Below are 23,929 nucleotides of genomic sequence, written 5' to 3'. Positions count from 1 at the left end.
CTACACTATCTACACTATCAACACTATCTACACTATCTACACTATCATTACTATCTACACTATCTACACTATCAACACTATCTACACTATCAACACTTTCTACACTATCATTACTATCTACACTATCTACACTATCTACACTATCAACACTATCAACACTATTTACACTATCAACACTATCATTACTATCTACACTATCATTACTATCATTACTATCTACACTATCTACACTATCTACACTATCAACACTATCTACACTATCTATCACTATCTATCATTACTATCTACACTATCAATACTATAAACACTATCTACACTATCAACACTATCTTCACTATCAACACTATCTACACTATCTACACTATCTATCACTATCTGCACTATCTATACAATCAACACTATCATTACTATCATTACTATCTACACTATCAACACTATCTACACTATCTATCACTATCTATCACTATCATAACTATCACTATCTATCATTACTATCTACACTATCATTACTATCAACACTATCTACACTATCAACACTATCTACACTATCTACACTATCAACACTATCATTACTATCAAAACTATCTACACTATCAACACTATCTACACTATCTATCACTATCTATCACTATCAATCACTATCATAACTATCACTATGTATCATTACTATCTGCACTATCATTACTATCAACAATATCTACACTATCAACACTATCTACACTATCTACATTATCTATCACTATCTACACTATCTACATTATCTATCACTATCTATCACTATCTACAGTATCGATCACTATCTATCACTATCTATCACTATCTATCATTACTATTACTATCTATCAACACTATCTACACTATCTATCACTATCATCACTATCTATCACTATCATAACTATCACTATCTATCATTACTATCTACACTATCATTACTATCAACACTATCAACACTATCAACACTATCATTACTATCTAGCACTATCTACACTATCTATCACTAGCTATGATTACTATCACTATCTATCCACACTATCTATCACTATCTACACTATCTATCACTATCATAACTATCACTATCTATCATTACTATCTACACTATCATTACTATCAACACTATCTACACGTTCTACACTATCTACACGATCTATCACTATCTATCACTATCAACACTATCAACACTATCATTACTATCTATCACTATCTACACTATCTACACTATCTACACTATCAACACTATCATTACTATCACTATCTATCAACACTATCTACACTATCTATCACTATCAACACTATCTACACTATCTACACTATCAACACTATCTACACTATCTACACTATCATTACTATCATTACTATCTACACTATCTACACTATCAACACTATCTACAATATATAATACTATCTATCACTATCATAACTATCAATATCTATCATTACTATCTACACTATCATTACTATCAACACTATCTACACTATCAACACTATCTACACTATCAACACTATCTACACTATCTACACTATCAACACTATCATTACTATCTACACTATCTACACTATCTGCACTATCAACACTATCATTACTATCTATCACTATCTACACTATCTATCACTATCTATCAACACTATCAACACTATCTACACTATCAACACTATCTACGCTATCTATCACTATCTATCACTATCATAACTATCACTATCTATCTACACTATCAACACTATCTACACTATCTATCACTATCTATCACTATCTACACTATCTATCACTATCTATCACTATCTATCATTACTATTACTATCTATCAACACTATCAACACTATCTATCACTATCTATCACTATCATAACTATCACTATCTATCATTACTATCTACAATATCATTACTATCAACACTATCTACACTATCAACACTATCTACACTATCAACACTATCTACCACTATCTATCACTATCTATCACTATCATAACTATCACTCTATCATTACTATCTACACTATCATTACTATCAACACTATCTACACTATCTACACTATCTACACTATCAACACTATCTCTACTATCAACACTATCATTACTATTAACACTATCTACACTATCAACACTATCTACACTATCTATCACTATCAACACTATCTACACTATCAACACTATCTACACTATCAACACTATCTACACTATCTATCACTATCTACACTATCTACACTACACTATCTACACTATCTACACTATCAACACTATCTACACTATCTACACTATCAACACTATCTACACTATTAACACTATCTACACTATCTACAATATCAAAACTATCAACACTATCTATACTATCTACACTATCAACACTATCTACACTATCTATACTATCTACACTATCTACAAACACTATCTATCACTAGCTATCTACACTATCTATCAACACTATCTACACTATCTATCAACACTATCTACACTATCTATCAACACTATCTACACTATCTATAAACACTATCTACACTATCTATCACTATCTATCAACACTGTCAACACTATCTACACTATCTACACTATCTATCTACACTATGTACACTATCAACACTATCTATCACTATCTATCAACACCATCTACACTATCAACACTATACTACACTATCTATCACTATCTATCACTATCATAACTATCACTATCTATCAACACTATCTACACTATCTACACTATCATTACTATCATTACTATCTACACTATCTACACTATCAACACTATCTACACTATCTATCACTATCTATCACTATCATAACTATCAATATCTATCATTACTATCTACACTATCATTACTATCAACACTATCTACACTATCAACACTATCTACACTATCTATCACTATCTACACTATCTACACTATCTACACTATCTATAACTATCTACACTATCTACACTATCTATAACCATCTACACTATCAACACTATCTACACTATCTACACTATCTATAACTATCTACACTATCTACACTATCTATAACTATCTACACTATCAACACTATCTACACTATCATTACTATCTACACTATCTACACTATCAACACTATCAACACTATCTACACTATCATTACTATCATTACTATCTACACTATCTACACTATCAACACTATCATTACTATCTACACTATCATTACTATCATTACTATCTACACTATCTACACTAAATACACTATCAACACTATCTACACTATCTATCACTATCTATCATTACTATCTACACTATCATTACTGTCAACACTATCAACACTATCTACACTATCAACACTATCTACACTATCTACACTATCTATCACTATCTACACTATCTACACTATCAACACTATCTACACAATCAACACTATCATTACTATCATTACTATCAAAACTATCTACACTATCTACACTATCTATCACTATCATAACTATCACTATCTATCATTACTATATACACTATCATTACTATCAACACTATCTACACTATCAACACTATCTACACTATCAACACTATCTACACTATCTACACTATCAACACTATCATTACTATCTACACTATCTACACTATCTGCACTATCAACACTATCATTACTATCTATCACTATCTACACTATCTATCACTATCTATCAACACTATCAACACTATCTACACTATCAACACTATCTACGCTATCTATCACTATCTATCACTATCATAACTATCACTATCTATCTACACTATCAACACTATCTACACTATCTATCACTATCTATCACTATCTACACTATCTATCACTATCTATCACTATCTATCATTACTATTACTATCTATCAACACTATCAACACTATCTGTCACTATCTATCACTATCATAACTATCACTATCTATCATTACTATCTACAATATCATTACTATCAACACTATCTACACTATCAACACTATCTACACTATCAACACTATCTACCACTATCTATCACTATCTATCACTATCATAACTATCACTATCTATCATTACTATCTACACTATCATTACTATCAACACTATCTACACTATCTACACTATCTACACTATCTCTACTATCAACACTATCATTACTATCAACACTATCTACACTATCAACACTATCTACACTATCTATCACTATCAACACTATCTACACTATCAACACTATCTACACTATCAACACTATCTACACTATCTATCACTATCTACACTATCTACACTACACTATCTACACTATCTACACTATCAACACTATCTACACTATCAACACTATCTACACTATCTACACTATCAACACTATCTACACTATTAACACTATCTACACTATCTACACTATCAAAACTATCAACACTATCTATACTATCTACACTATCAACACTATCTACACTATCAACACTATCTATACTATCTACACTATCTACAAACACTATCTATCACTAGCTATCTACACTATCTATCAACACTATCTACACTATCTACACTATCTATCAACACTATCTACACTATCTATAAACACTATCTACACTATCTATCACTATCTATCAACACTGTCAACACTATCTACACTATCTACACTATCTATCTACACTATGTACACTATCAACACTATCTATCACTATCAACACTATACTACACTATCTATCACTATCTACACTATCTACACTATCTACACTATCTATCACTATCTATCACTATCAACACTATCAACACTATCTACACTATCTACACTTCTACATTATCTATCTACACTATGTACACTATCAACACTATCTATCACTATCTATCAACACTATTTACACTATCAACACTATCTACACTATCTACACTATCTATCACTATCTATCAACACGATCTATCACTAGCTATCATTACTATCTACACTATCTATCAGTAGCTATCATAACTATCACTATCTATCACTATCTACCACTAGCTATCATTACTATCACTATCTATCACTATCTATCACTAGCTAGCATTACTATCACTATCTATCAACACTATCTACACTATCTATCAACACTATCTATCACTATCAACACTATCATTACTATCAACACTATCTACACTATCTACACTATCTACACTATCAACACTATCTCTACTATCAACACTATCATTACTATCAACACTATCTACACTATCAACACTATCAACACTATCTACACTATCTATCACTATCAACACTATCTACACTATCAACACTATCTACACTATCAACACTAGCTACACTATCTATGACTATCTACACTATCTACACTATCAACACTATCTACACTATTAACACTATCTACACTATCTACACCATCAAAACTATCAACACTATCTATACTATCTACACTATCAACACTATCTACACTATCAACACTATCTACAAACACTATCTATCACTAGCTATCTACACTATCTATCAACACTATCTACACTATCTACACTATCTATCAACACTATCTACACTATCTATCAACACTATCTACACTATCTATCAACACTATATACACTATCTATCACCATCTATCAACACTATCAACACTATCTACACTATCTACACTATGTACACTATCCACACTATCTATCACTATCTATCAACACCATCTACACTATCAACATTATCTACACTATCTATCACTATCTATCACTATCTATCACTATCTACACTATCTATCACTATCAACACTATCTACACTATCTACACTATCTATCACTATCTATCACTATCAACACTATCAACACTATTTACACTATCTACACTATCTATCTACACTATGTACACTATCAACAATATCTATCACTATCTATCAACACTATTTACACTATCAACACTATCTACACTATCTACACTATCTACACTATCTATCACTATCTATCAACACGATCTATCACTAGCTATCATTACTATCTACACTATCTATCAGTAGCTATCATTACTATCACTATCTATCACTAGCTATCATTACTATCACTATCTATCACTAGCTATCATTACTATCACTATCTATCACTATCTATCACTAGCTAGCATTACTATCACTATCTATCAACACTCTCTACACTATCTATCAACACTATCTATCACTATCAACACTATCACTAGCTAGAATTAGCTATCAACACCATCTATCACTATCTATCAACACTATCTATCACTATCAACACTATCTACACTATCTACACTATCATTACTATCTACACTATCGACACTATCAACACTATCTACACTATCAACACTATCTACACTATCATTACTATCTACACTATCTACACTATCTACACTATCAACACTATCAACAATATTTACACTATCAACACTATCATTACTATCTACACTATCATTACTATCATTACTATCTACACTATCTACACTATCTACACTATCAACACTATCTACACTATCTATCACTATCTATCATTACTATCTACACTATCATTACTATAAACACTATCTACACTATCAACACTATCTTCACTATCAACACTATCTACACTATCTACACTATCTATCACTATCTGCACTATCTATACAATCAACACTATCATTACTATCATTACTATCTACACTATCAACACTATCTACACTATTAACACTATCTACACTATCTACACTATCAAAACTATCAACACTATCTATACTATCTACACTATCAACACTATTTACACTATCAACACTATCATTACTATCTACACTATCATTACTATCATTACTATCATTACTATCTACACTATCTACACTATCAACACTATCTACACTATCTATCACTATCTATCATTACTATCTACACTATCATTACTATAAACACTATCTACACTATCAACACTATCTACACTATCAACACTATCTACACTATCTACACTATCTATCACTATCTGCACTATCTACACAATCAACACTATCATTACTATCATTACTATCTACACTATCAACACTATCTACACTATCTATCACTATCTATCACTATCATAACTATCACTATCTATCATTACTATCTACACTATCATTACTATCAACACTATCTACACTATCAACACTATCTACACTATCTACACTATCAACACTATCATTACGATCAACACTATCTACACTATCAACACTATCTACACTATCTATCACTATCAACACTATCTACACTATCAACACTATCTACACTATCAACACTATCTATACTATCTACACTATCTACAAACACTATCTATCACTAGCTATCTACACTATCTATCAACACTATCTACACTATCTACACTATCTATCAACACTATCTACACTATCTATAAACACTATCTACACTATCTATCACTATCTATCAACACTGTCAACACTATCTACACTATCTACACTATCTATCTACACTATGTACACTATCAACACTATCTATCACTATCTAAAAAACACCATCTACACTATCAACACTATACTACACTATCTATCACTATCTACACTATCTACACTATCTACACTATCTATCACTATCTATCACTATCAACACTATCAACACTATCTACACTATCTACACTTCTACATTATCTATCTACACTATGTACACTATCAACACTATCTATCACTATCTATCAACACTATTTACACTATCAACACTATCTACACTATCTACACTATCTATCACTATCTATCAACACGATCTATCACTAGCTATCATTACTATCTACACTATCTATCAGTAGCTATCATAACTATCACTATCTATCACTATCTACCACTAGCTATCATTACTATCACTATCTATCACTATCTATCACTAGCTAGCATTACTATCACTATCTATCAACACTATCTACACTATCTATCAACACTATCTATCACTATCAACACTATCATTACTATCAACACTATCTACACTATCTACACTATCTACACTATCAACACTATCTCTACTATCAACACTATCATTACTATCAACACTATCTACACTATCAACACTATCAACACTATCTACACTATCAACACTATCTACACTATCAACACTAGCTACACTATCTATCACTATCTACACTATCTACACTATCAACACTATCTACACTATTAACACTATCTACACTATCTACACCATCAAAACTATCAACACTATCTATACTATCTACACTATCAACACTATCTACACTATCAACACTATCTACAAACACTATCTATCACTAGCTATCTACACTATCTATCAACACTATCTACACTATCTACACTATCTATCAACACTATCTACACTATCTATCAACACTATCTACACTATCTATCAACACTATATACACTATCTATCACCATCTATCAACACTATCAACACTATCTACACTATCTACACTATGTACACTATCCACACTATCTATCACTATCTATCAACACCATCTACACTATCAACATTATCTACACTATCTATCACTATCTATCACTATCTATCACTATCTACACTATCTATCACTATCAACACTATCTACACTATCTACACTATCTATCACTATCTATCACTATCAACACTATCAACACTATTTACACTATCTACACTATCTATCTACACTATGTACACTATCAACAATATCTATCACTATCTATCAACACTATTTACACTATCAACACTATCTACACTATCTACACTATCTACACTATCTATCACTATCTATCAACACGATCTATCACTAGCTATCATTACTATCTACACTATCTATCAGTAGCTATCATTACTATCACTATCTATCACTAGCTATCATTACTATCACTATCTATCACTAGCTATCATTACTATCACTATCTATCACTATCTATCACTAGCTAGCATTACTATCACTATCTATCAACACTCTCTACACTATCTATCAACACTATCTATCACTATCAACACTATCACTAGCTAGAATTAGCTATCAACACCATCTATCACTATCTATCAACACTATCTATCACTATCAACACTATCTACACTATCTACACTATCATTACTATCTACACTATCGACACTATCAACACTATCTACACTATCAACACTATCTACACTATCATTACTATCTACACTATCTACACTATCTACACTATCAACACTATCAACAATATTTACACTATCAACACTATCATTACTATCTACACTATCATTACTATCATTACTATCTACACTATCTACACTATCTACACTATCAACACTATCTACACTATCTATCACTATCTATCATTACTATCTACACTATCATTACTATAAACACTATCTACACTATCAACACTATCTTCACTATCAACACTATCTACACTATCTACACTATCTATCACTATCTGCACTATCTATACAATCAACACTATCATTACTATCATTACTATCTACACTATCAACACTATCTACACTATTAACACTATCTACACTATCTACACTATCAAAACTATCAACACTATCTATACTATCTACACTATCAACACTATTTACACTATCAACACTATCATTACTATCTACACTATCATTACTATCATTACTATCATTACTATCTACACTATCTACACTATCAACACTATCTACACTATCTATCACTATCTATCATTACTATCTACACTATCATTACTATAAACACTATCTACACTATCAACACTATCTACACTATCAACACTATCTACACTATCTACACTATCTATCACTATCTGCACTATCTACACAATCAACACTATCATTACTATCATTACTATCTACACTATCAACACTATCTACACTATCTATCACTATCTATCACTATCATAACTATCACTATCTATCATTACTATCTACACTATCATTACTATCAACACTATCTACACTATCAACACTATCTACACTATCTACACTATCAACACTATCATTACGATCAACACTATCTACACTATCAACACTATCTACACTATCTATCACTATCAACACTATCTACACTATCAACACTATCTACACTATCAACACTATCTATACTATCTACACTATCTACAAACACTATCTATCACTAGCTATCTACACTATCTATCAACACTATCTACACTATCTACACTATCTATCAACACTATCTACACTATCTATAAACACTATCTACACTATCTATCACTATCTATCAACACTGTCAACACTATCTACACTATCTACACTATCTATCTACACTATGTACACTATCAACACTATCTATCACTATCTAAAAAACACCATCTACACTATCAACACTATACTACACTATCTATCACTATCTACACTATCTACACTATCTACACTATCTATCACTATCTATCACTATCAACACTATCAACACTATCTACACTATCTACACTTCTACATTATCTATCTACACTATGTACACTATCAACACTATCTATCACTATCTATCAACACTATTTACACTATCAACACTATCTACACTATCTACACTATCTATCACTATCTATCAACACGATCTATCACTAGCTATCATTACTATCTACACTATCTATCAGTAGCTATCATAACTATCACTATCTATCACTATCTACCACTAGCTATCATTACTATCACTATCTATCACTATCTATCACTAGCTAGCATTACTATCACTATCTATCAACACTATCTACACTATCTATCAACACTATCTATCACTATCAACACTATCATTACTATCAACACTATCTACACTATCTACACTATCTACACTATCAACACTATCTCTACTATCAACACTATCATTACTATCAACACTATCTACACTATCAACACTATCAACACTATCTACACTATCAACACTATCTACACTATCAACACTAGCTACACTATCTATCACTATCTACACTATCTACACTATCAACACTATCTACACTATTAACACTATCTACACTATCTACACCATCAAAACTATCAACACTATCTATACTATCTACACTATCAACACTATCTACACTATCAACACTATCTACAAACACTATCTATCACTAGCTATCTACACTATCTATCAACACTATCTACACTATCTACACTATCTATCAACACTATCTACACTATCTATCAACACTATCTACACTATCTATCAACACTATATACACTATCTATCACCATCTATCAACACTATCAACACTATCTACACTATCTACACTATGTACACTATCCACACTATCTATCACTATCTATCAACACCATCTACACTATCAACATTATCTACACTATCTATCACTATCTATCACTATCTATCACTATCTACACTATCTATCACTATCAACACTATCTACACTATCTACACTATCTATCACTATCTATCACTATCAACACTATCAACACTATTTACACTATCTACACTATCTATCTACACTATGTACACTATCAACAATATCTATCACTATCTATCAACACTATTTACACTATCAACACTATCTACACTATCTACACTATCTACACTATCTATCACTATCTATCAACACGATCTATCACTAGCTATCATTACTATCTACACTATCTATCAGTAGCTATCATTACTATCACTATCTATCACTAGCTATCATTACTATCACTATCTATCACTAGCTATCATTACTATCACTATCTATCACTATCTATCACTAGCTAGCATTACTATCACTATCTATCAACACTCTCTACACTATCTATCAACACTATCTATCACTATCAACACTATCACTAGCTAGAATTAGCTATCAACACCATCTATCACTATCTATCAACACTATCTATCACTATCAACACTATCTACACTATCTACACTATCATTACTATCTACACTATCGACACTATCAACACTATCTACACTATCAACACTATCTACACTATCATTACTATCTACACTATCTACACTATCTACACTATCAACACTATCAACACTATTTACACTATCAACACTATCATTACTATCTACACTATCATTACTATCATTACTATCTACACTATCTACACTATCTACACTATCAACACTATCTACACTATCTATCACTATCTATCATTACTATCTACACTATCATTACTATAAACACTATCTACACTATCAACACTATCTTCACTATCAACACTATCTACACTATCTACACTATCTATCACTATCTGCACTATCTATACAATCAACACTATCATTACTATCATTACTATCTACACTATCAACACTATCTACACTATTAACACTATCTACACTATCTACACTATCAAAACTATCAACACTATCTATACTATCTACACTATCAACACTATTTACACTATCAACACTATCATTACTATCTACACTATCATTACTATCATTACTATCATTACTATCTACACTATCTACACTATCAACACTATCTACACTATCTATCACTATCTATCATTACTATCTACACTATCATTACTATAAACACTATCTACACTATCAACACTATCTACACTATCAACACTATCTACACTATCTACACTATCTATCACTATCTGCACTATCTACACAATCAACACTATCATTACTATCATTACTATCTACACTATCAACACTATCTACACTATCTATCACTATCTATCACTATCATAACTATCACTATCTATCATTACTATCTACACTATCATTACTATCAACACTATCTACACTATCAACACTATCTACACTATCTACACTATCAACACTATCATTACGATCAACACTATCTACACTATCAACACTATCTACACTATCTATCACTATCAACACTATCTACACTATCAACACTATCTACACTATCAACACTATCTACACTATCTATCACTATCTACACTATCTACACTACACTATCTACACTATCTACACTATCAACACTATCTACACTATCAACACTATCTACACTATCTACACTATCAACACTATCTACACTATCTATCACTATCTACACTATCTACACTACACTATCTACACTATCTACACTATCTACACAATCAACACTATCTACACTATCTATCACTATCTATCACTATCATAAATATCACTATCTATCATTACTATCTATACTATCATTACTATCAACACTATCTACACTATCAACACTATGTACATTATCTATCACTATCTACACTATCTATAACTATCTACACTATCTACACTATCTACACTATCAACACTATCTATAACTATCTACACTATCATTACTATCTACACTATCTACACTATCAACACTATCAACACTATCTACACTATCTACACTATCTACACTATCAACACTATCTACACTATCTATCACTATCTATCATTACTATCTACACTATCAATACTATAAACACTATCTACACTATCTATAACTATCTACACTATCTACACTATCATTACTATCTACACTATCTACACTATCTACACTATCAACACTATCTACACTATCTAGACTATCATTACTATCTACACTATCAACACTATCTACACTATCTACACTATCATTACTATCTACACTATCTACACTATCAACACTATCTACACTATCAACACTATCTACACTATCATTACTATCTACACTATCTACACTATCTACACTATCAACACTATCAACACTATTTACACTATCAACACTATAATTACTATCTACACTATCATTACTATCATTACTATCTACACTATCTACACTATCTACACTATCAACACTATCTACACTATCTATCACTATCTATCATTACTATCTACACTATCATTACTATAAACACTATCTACACTATCTATAACTATCTACACTATCTACACTATCATTACTATCTACACTATCTACACTATCTACACTATCAACACTATCTACACTATCTACACTATCATTACTATCTACACTATCTACACTATCAACACTATCTACACTATCAACACTTTCTACACTATCATTACTATCTACACTATCTACACTATCTACACTATCAACACTATCAACACTATTTACACTATCAACACTATCATTACTATCTACACTATCATTACTATCATTACTATCTACACTATCTACACTATCTACACTATCAACACTATCTACACTATCTATCACTATCTATCATTACTATCTACACTATCAATACTATAAACACTATCTACACTATCAACACTATCTTCACTATCAACACTATCTACACTATCTACACTATCTATCACTATCTGCACTATCTATACAATCAACACTATCATTACTATCATTACTATCTACACTATCAACACTATCTACACTATCTATCACTATCTATCACTATCATAACTATCACTATCTATCATTACTATCTACACTATCATTACTATCAACACTATCTACACTATCAACACTATCTACACTATCTACACTATCAACACTATCATTACTATCAAAACTATCTACACTATCAACACTATCTACACTATCTATCACTATCTATCACTATCAATCACTATCATAACTATCACTATGTATCATTACTATCTGCACTATCATTACTATCAACAATATCTACACTATCAACACTATCTACACTATCTACATTATCTATCACTATCTACACTATCTACATTATCTATCACTATCTATCACTATCTACAGTATCGATCACTATCTATCACTATCTATCACTATCTATCATTACTATTACTATCTATCAACACTATCTACACTATCTATCACTATCATCACTATCTATCACTATCATAACTATCACTATCTATCATTACTATCTACACTATCATTACTATCAACACTATCAACACTATCAACACTATCATTACTATCTAGCACTATCTACACTATCTATCACTAGCTATGATTACTATCACTATCTATCCACACTATCTATCACTATCTACACTATCTATCACTATCATAACTATCACTATCTATCATTACTATCTACACTATCATTACTATCAACACTATCTACACGTTCTACACTATCTACACGATCTATCACTATCTATCACTATCAACACTATCAACACTATCATTACTATCTATCACTATCTACACTATCTACACTATCTACACTATCAACACTATCATTACTATCACTATCTATCAACACTATCTACACGATCTATCACTATCAACACTATCTACACTATCTACACTATCAACACTATCTACACTATCTACACTATCATTACTATCATTACTATCATTACTATCTACACTATCTACACTATCAACACTATCTACAATATATAATACTATCTATCACTATCATAACTATCAATATCTATCATTACTATCTACACTATCATTACTATCAACACTATCTACACTATCAACACTATCTACACTATCAACACTATCTACACTATCTACACTATCAACACTATCATTACTATCTACACTATCTACACTATCTGCACTATCAACACTATCATTACTATCTATCACTATCTACACTATCTATCACTATCTATCAACACTATCAACACTATCTACACTATCAACACTATCTACGCTATCTATCACTATCTATCACTATCATAACTATCACTATCTATCTACACTATCAACACTATCTACACTATCTATCACTATCTATCACTATCTATACTATCTATCACTATCTATCACTATCTATCATTACTATTACTATCTATCAACACTATCAACACTATCTATCACTATCTATCACTATCATAACTATCACTATCTATCATTACTATCTACAATATCATTACTATCAACACTATCTACACTATCAACACTATCTACACTATCAACACTATCTACCACTATCTATCACTATCTATCACTATCATAACTATCACTCTATCATTACTATCTACACTATCATTACTATCAACACTATCTACACTATCTACACTATCTACACTATCTACACTATCAACACTATCTCTACTATCAACACTATCATTACTATTAACACTATCTACACTATCAACACTATCTACACTATCTATCACTATCAACACTATCTACACTATCAACACTATCTACACTATCAACACTATCTACACTATCTATCACTATCTACACTATCTACACTACACTATCTACACTATCTACACTATCAACACTATCTACACTATCAACACTATCTACACTATCTACACTATCAACACTATCTACACTATTAACACTATCTACACTATCTACAATATCAAAACTATCAACACTATCTATACTATCTACACTATCAACACTATCTACACTATCAACACTATCTATACTATCTACACTATCTACAAACACTATCTATCACTAGCTATCTACACTATCTATCAACACTATCTACACTATCTATCAACACTATCTACACTATCTATCAACACTATCTACACTATCTATAAACACTATCTACACTATCTATCACTATCTATCAACACTGTCAACACTATCTACACTATCTACACTATCTATCTACACTATGTACACTATCAACACTATCTATCACTATCTATCAACACCATCTACACTATCAACACTATACTACACTATCTATCACTATCTATCACTATCATAACTATCACTATCTATCAACACTATCTACACTATCTACACTATCATTACTATCATTACTATCTACACTATCTACACTATCAACACTATCTACACTATCTATCACTATCTATCACTATCATAACTATCAATATCTATCATTACTATCTACACTATCATTACTATCAACACTATCTACACTATCAACACTATCTACACTATCTATCACTATCTACACTATCTACACTATCTACACTATCTATAACTATCTACACTATCTACACTATCTATAACCATCTACACTATCAACACTATCTACACTATCTACACTATCTATAACTATCTACACTATCTACACTATCTATAACTATCTACACTATCAACACTATCTACACTATCATTACTATCTACACTATCTACACTATCAACACTATCAACACTATCTACACTATCATTACTATCATTACTATCTACACTATCTACACTATCAACACTATCATTACTATCTACACTATCATTACTATCATTACTATCTACACTATCTACACTAAATACACTATCAACACTATCTACACTATCTATCACTATCTATCATTACTATCTACACTATCATTACTGTCAACACTATCAACACTATCTACACTATCAACACTATCTACACTATCTACACTATCTATCACTATCTACACTATCTACACTATCAACACTATCTACACAATCAACACTATCATTACTATCATTACTATCAAAACTATCTACACTATCTACACTATCTATCACTATCATAACTATCACTATCTATCATTACTATATACACTATCATTACTATCAACACTATCTACACTATCAACACTATCTACACTATCAACACTATCTACACTATCTACACTATCAACACTATCATTACTATCTACACTATCTACACTATCTGCACTATCAACACTATCATTACTATCTATCACTATCTACACTATCTATCACTATCTATCAACACTATCAACACTATCTACACTATCAACACTATCTACGCTATCTATCACTATCTATCACTATCATAACTATCACTATCTATCTACACTATCAACACTACCTACACTATCTATCACTATCTATCACTATCTACACTATCTATCACTATCTATCACTATCTATCATTACTATTACTATCTATCAACACTATCAACACTATCTGTCACTATCTATCACTATCATAACTATCACTATCTATCATTACTATCTACAATATCATTACTATCAACACTATCTACACTATCAACACTATCTACACTATCAACACTATCTACCACTATCTATCACTATCTATCACTATCATAACTATCACTATCTATCATTACTATCTACACTATCATTACTATCAACACTATCTACACTATCTACACTATCTACACTATCTCTACTATCAACACTATCATTACTATCAACACTATCTACACTATCAACAATATCTACACTATCTATCACTATCAACACTATCTACACTATCAACACTATCTACACTATCAACACTATCTACACTATCTATCACTATCTACACTATCTACACTACACTATCTACACTATCTACACTATCAACACTATCTACACTATCAACACTATCTACACTATCTACACTATCAACACTATCTACACTATCTACACTATCTATCACTATCTATCACTATCAACACTATCAACACTATCTACACTATCTACACTATCTATCTACACTATGTACACTATCAACAATATCTATCACTATCTATCAACACTATTTACACTATCAACACTATCTACACTATCTACACTATCTACACTATCTATCACTATCTATCAACACGATCTATCACTAGCTATCATTACTATCTACACTATCTATCAGTAGCTATCATTACTATCACTATCTATCACTAGCTATCATTACTATCACTATCTATCACTAGCTATCATTACTATCACTATCTATCACTATCTATCACTAGCTAGCATTACTATCACTATCTATCAACACTCTCTACACTATCTATCAACACTATCTATCACTATCAACACTATCACTAGCTAGAATTAGCTATCAACACCATCTATCACTATCTATCAACACTATCTATCACTATCAACACTATCTATCACTATCTATCACTATCTATCTACACTATCATCACTATCTATCACTATCTATCACTATCTACACTATCATCACTATCTATCACTATCTATCAACACCATTTGTCATTAGCTATAATTAGCTATCACCCCATCACCACTAGACCATCACTCCCATCACCACTAGACCCATCACCACTAGACCCATCACCACTAGACCCATCACCACTAGACCCATCACTCCCATCACCACTAGACCATCACTCCCATCACCACTAGACCCATCACCACTAGACCCATCACCCCATCACCACTAGACCCATCAACACTAGACCCATCACTCCCATCACCACTAGACCCATCACTCCCATCACCACTAGACCCATCACTCTCATCACCACTAGACCCATCACTCCCATTACCACTAGACCCATCACTCCCATCACCACTAGACCCATCACTCTCATCACCACTAGACCCATCACTCCCATTACCACTAGACCATCACTCCCATCACCACTAGACCCATCACCACTAGACCCATCACTCCCATCACCACTAGACCCATCACTCCCATCACCACTAGACCCATCACCACTAGACCCATCACTCCCATCACCACTAGACCCATCAATCCCATCACCACTAGACCCATCAATCCCATCACCACTAGACCCATCAATCCCATCACCACTAGACCCATCAATCCCATCACCACTAGACCCATCACTCCCATTACCACTAGACCCATCACCACTAGACCCATCACTCCCATCACCACTAGACCCATCACTCCCATCACCACTAGACCCATCACTCCCATCACCACTAGACCCATCACCACTAGACCCATCACCACTAGACCCATCACTCTCATCAACACTAGACCCATCACTCCCATCACCACTAGACTCATCACTCCCATCACCACTAGACCCATCACTCCATCACCACTAGACCCATCACTCCCATCACCACTAGACCCATCACTCCCATCACCAGTAGACCCATCACTCCCATTACCACTAGACCCATCACCACTAGACCCATCACTCCCATCACCACTAGACCCATCACTCCCATCACCACTAGAGCCATCACTCCCATCACCACTAGACCCATCACCACTAGACCCATCACTCCCATCACCACTAGACCCATCACTCTCATTACCACTAGACCCATCACCACTAGACCCATCACTCCCATCACCACTAGACCCATCACCACTAGACCCATCACTCCCATCACTCCCATCACCACTAGACCCATCACTCCCATCACCACTAGACCCATCACTCCCATCACCACTAGACCCATCACTCCCATCACCACTAGACCCATCACCACTAGACCCATCACTCCCATCACCACTAGACCCATCACCACTAGACCCATCACTCCCATCACCACTAGACCCATCACCCCCATCACCACTAGACCCATCACCACTAGACCCATCACCACTAGACCCATCACTCCCATTACCACTAGACCCATCACTCCCATCACCACTAGACCCATCACTCCCATCACCACTAGACCCATCACTCACATCACCACTAGACCCATCACCACTAGACCCATCACCACTAGACCCATCACTCTCATCACCACTAGACCCATCACTCCCATCACCACTAGACCCATCACTCCCATCACCACTAGACCCATCACTCCCATCACCACACCTCCCACAATGCAGCGGTGGCTCCAGGATGAAGTCGGCGAAGAGCAGAAACTGCTAGTCGACTGCAGTCAGAACTTCATGACCTTCGATCACGTGATTTTTCTAAAATTCATGCAGTCGATATGTAGGTGCAAGTCGGGACCATTTTTATTCCCATAATGCAACACACTTTAAAAGACTGTGACCCACTTTGATAAAAGTAATCTGCTCGAAAGCGCGACAGGAACATTTGACAACAAAAAATTCTCCCATGGTAAACGGCCTGTTATTTATTCAGCATCTTTGGGGTTAATATTGGCCGGCTGGCAAAACGAACTGCACTGTGGTCATGTGATAACACGGTGGTCATGTGATAACACTGTGGTCATGTGATAACACTGTGGTCATGTGATGTACACGGTGGTCATGTGATATACACGGTGGTCATGTGATATACACGGTGGTCATGTGATATACACTGTGGTCATGTGATAACACTGTGGTCATGTGATATACACGGTGGTCATGTGATATACACGGTGGTCATGTGATAAGACGGTGGTCATGTGATATACACGGTGGTCATGTGATAAGACGGTGGTCATGTGATATACACGGTGGTCATGTGATATACACGGTGGTCATGTGATAACACTGTGGTCATGTGATGTACACGGTGGTCATGTGATATACACGGTGGTCATGTGATAACACTGTGGTCATGTGATAACACTGTGGTCATGTGATATACACGGTGGTCATGTGATATACACGGTGGTCATGTGATAACACTGTGGTCATGTGATAACACTGTGGTCATGTGATATACACGGTGGTCATGTGATATACACGGTGGTCATGTGATAACACTGTGGTCATGTGATAACACTGTGGTCATGTGATATACACGGTGGTCATGTGATATACACGGTGGTCATGTGATAACACTGTGGTCATGTGATATACACGGTGGTCATGTGATATACACGGTGGTCATGTGATAACACTGTGGTCATGTGATAACACTGTGGTCATGTGATAACACGGTGGTCATGTGATAACACTGTGGTCATGTGATATACACGGTGGTCATGTGATAACACTGTGGTCATGTGATAACACTGTGGTCATGTGATATACACGGTGGTCATGTGATATACACGGTGGTCATGTGATAACACTGTGGTCATGTGATATACACGGTGGTCATGTGATATACACGGTGGTCATGTGATAACACTGTGGTCATGTGATAACACTGTGGTCATGTGATAACACGGTGGTCATGTGATAACACTGTGGTCATGTGATGTACACGGTGGTCATGTGATATACACTGTGGTCATGTGATAAGACGGTGGTCATGTGATCTACACGGTGGTCATGTGATATACACGGGGGTCATGTGATGCACACGGTGGTCATGTGATAACACTGTGGTCATGTGATAACACTGTGGTCATGTGATGCACACTGTGGTCATGTGATAACACGGTGGTCATGTGATATACACTGTGGTCATGTGATGCACACGGTGGTCATGTGATATACACTGTGGTCATGTGATATACACAATGGTCATGTGATAACACTGTGGTCATGTGATGTACACTGTGGTCATGTGATAACACTGTGGTCATGTGATAACACGGTGGTCATGTGATGTACACGGTGGTCATGTGATATACACTGTGGTCATGTGATAACACGGTGGTCATGTGATGTACACGGTGGTCATGTGATATACACGGTGGTCATGTGATATACACTGTGGTCATGTGATAACACTGTGGTCATGTGATGCACACTGTGGTCATGTGATATACACGGTGGTCATGTGATGTACATGGTGGTCATGTGATATACACGGTGGTCATGTGATATACACGGTGGTCATGTGATGTACATGGTGGTCATGTGATATACACGGTGGTCATGTGATATACACGGTGGTCATGTGATGTACATGGTGGTCATGTGATATACACTGTGGTCATGTGATAAGACGGTGGTCATGTGATTTACACGGTGGTCATGTGATATACACGGTGGTCATGTGATGCACACGGTGGTCATGTGATATACACTGTGGTCATGTGATAACACTGTGGTCATGTGATGCACACTGTGGTCATGTGATAACACGGTGGTCATGTGATATACACTGTGGTCATGTGATGCACACGGTGGTCATGTGATATACACTGTGGTCATGTGATATACACAATGGTCATGTGATAACACTGTGGTCATGTGATAACACTGTGGTCATGCCTCCCTGTGGCTCAGTTGGTAGAGCATGGTGTTTGCAACGCCAGGGTTGTGGGTTCGATTCCCACGGGGGGCTAGTACAGGGGAAAAAAAGAAAATAATAATAATACTGTATGAGTTGAAATGTCTGCATTCACTACTGTAAGTCGCTCTGGATAAGAGCATCTGATAAATGACTAAAATGTAAACGTTAAAATGTCATGTGATATGGTGGTCATGTGATTTACATTGTGGTCATGTGATAAGACGGTGGTCATGTGATGCACACGGAAGTGTAACTCCGCACCGCAGCAGTCAGTATCTTGCAGCGTTTTAAGACCCCGGCGTTACACCGTTAAGGTGTATTATATTGTATATTAGTAGTATATAGAAACAGCTGGTTAATGTAGCCGAGGTCATGTTGTTGCTGAGTGTTGTGAGCAGTGTGTTTCTGCTCCTAGCGACGCTACAAGCAGAGCTGGAACAATGTGACGCCGTATTAAACACGTCTACAGGTCTGTTACCGGCAGCTCTCTGGTCTTTCACCGAGCTTTCATTTCATATGGGTCACTGCTGGGTCCTGACCGGTTTGTGCTCCTTTTCAGGTGAGGATACCGGACACCTCGGGAAGTATTCGGTGCAGCTCGTCACTAACTCGTCCAACGGCACTGCGTTAACCTACGGTTTCGTGTCGTGCGGTGTGGCCGTTGTGTTTTACGGTTCTAACTTTGTCCCCGTGAAGAAGATCTCCACCGGAGACGGTAAGGACGAAGCGAGACAACGCCTTCACAACTAACCTCAGCTGATTTACTCAACATGTTAACCGGGAACCGGATAAACGGCTTCAAAAGACGACACTTGGTTTATTCCTGGCGTTTCGTGGGTCTGGTAACCTGACATTGTGTTTTATTCCTGGCGTTTCGTGGGTCTGGTAACTTGACATTGTGTTTTATTCCTGGTGTTTCGTGGGTCTGGTAACCTGACATTGTGTTTTATTCCTGGCGTTTCGTGGGTCTGGTAACTTGACATTGTGTTTTATTCCTGGTGTTTCGTGGGTCTGGTAACTTGACATTGTGTTTTATTCCTGGCGTTTCGTGGGTCTGGTAACCTGACATTGTGTTTTATTCCTGGCGTTTCGTGGGTCTGGTAACTTGACATTGTGTTTTATTCCTGGCGTTTCGTGGGTCTGGTAACCTGACATTGTTTAACCTTCTTCCTGTACTATATTACATGTTCTGTTTTTCTGATAAATTATTTTTGTTGCAACTTTCCACTGTTTCCGAGGCTTTCCAAACGCAACTTTACTTATTGTGTAATAACTATCGATCACTGATTGATTAGGCTGACCATCATTGTGTTACGTCATCACTAATCAATGACGCTGTTTAGTAAGAAACGCAGGGCCACATTCATTTGCCAAACCCACATAGAAATACAACGAATAGAACTCATGTGATTCCTTATTATACATACTGTTTATATCTGAACATTTCCAAAACACTGTGTCCTGCTGAATGCACCCCCAGGTGTCTGTTTATATCTGAACATTTCCAAAACACTGTGTCCTGCTGAATACACCCCCAGGTGTCTGTTTATATCTGAACATTTCCAAA

At 34.6% G+C, this 23,929-nt stretch overlaps 1 protein-coding gene and 1 non-coding gene across 2 annotated transcripts in view; both read left to right on the top strand.

Moving 5' to 3' along the window:
* The first annotated feature begins 22,338 nt into the window (after positions 1–22,338).
* On the top strand, positions 22,339–22,413 carry trnaa-ugc (transfer RNA alanine (anticodon UGC)). The gene has a single exon. It is a non-coding gene; the product is annotated as a tRNA-Ala (tRNA).
* Positions 22,414–22,579: 166 nt separating this feature from the next.
* LOC106592957 (transmembrane protein 144) overlaps positions 22,580–23,929 on the top strand; it is a 31,855-nt gene continuing 30,505 nt past the window's right edge. Inside the window, exons 1-2 of the mRNA XM_082974036.1 lie at positions 22,580–22,831; positions 22,922–23,077. Of these exons, the coding sequence (XP_082830162.1) occupies positions 22,735–22,831; positions 22,922–23,077 (253 nt within the window). The 5' untranslated portion in view covers positions 22,580–22,734. The remainder of the gene's footprint in view (positions 22,832–22,921; positions 23,078–23,929) is intronic.

This window comes from Salmo salar, chromosome 04 (assembly GCF_965601325.2).
Source record: "Salmo salar chromosome 04, fSalSal1, whole genome shotgun sequence".
Lineage (NCBI taxonomy): Eukaryota > Metazoa > Chordata > Actinopteri > Salmoniformes > Salmonidae > Salmo > Salmo salar.
The sequence above is the reverse complement of the archived record's forward strand: the minus strand, read 5'-3'. Positions and strand labels throughout refer to the sequence as shown.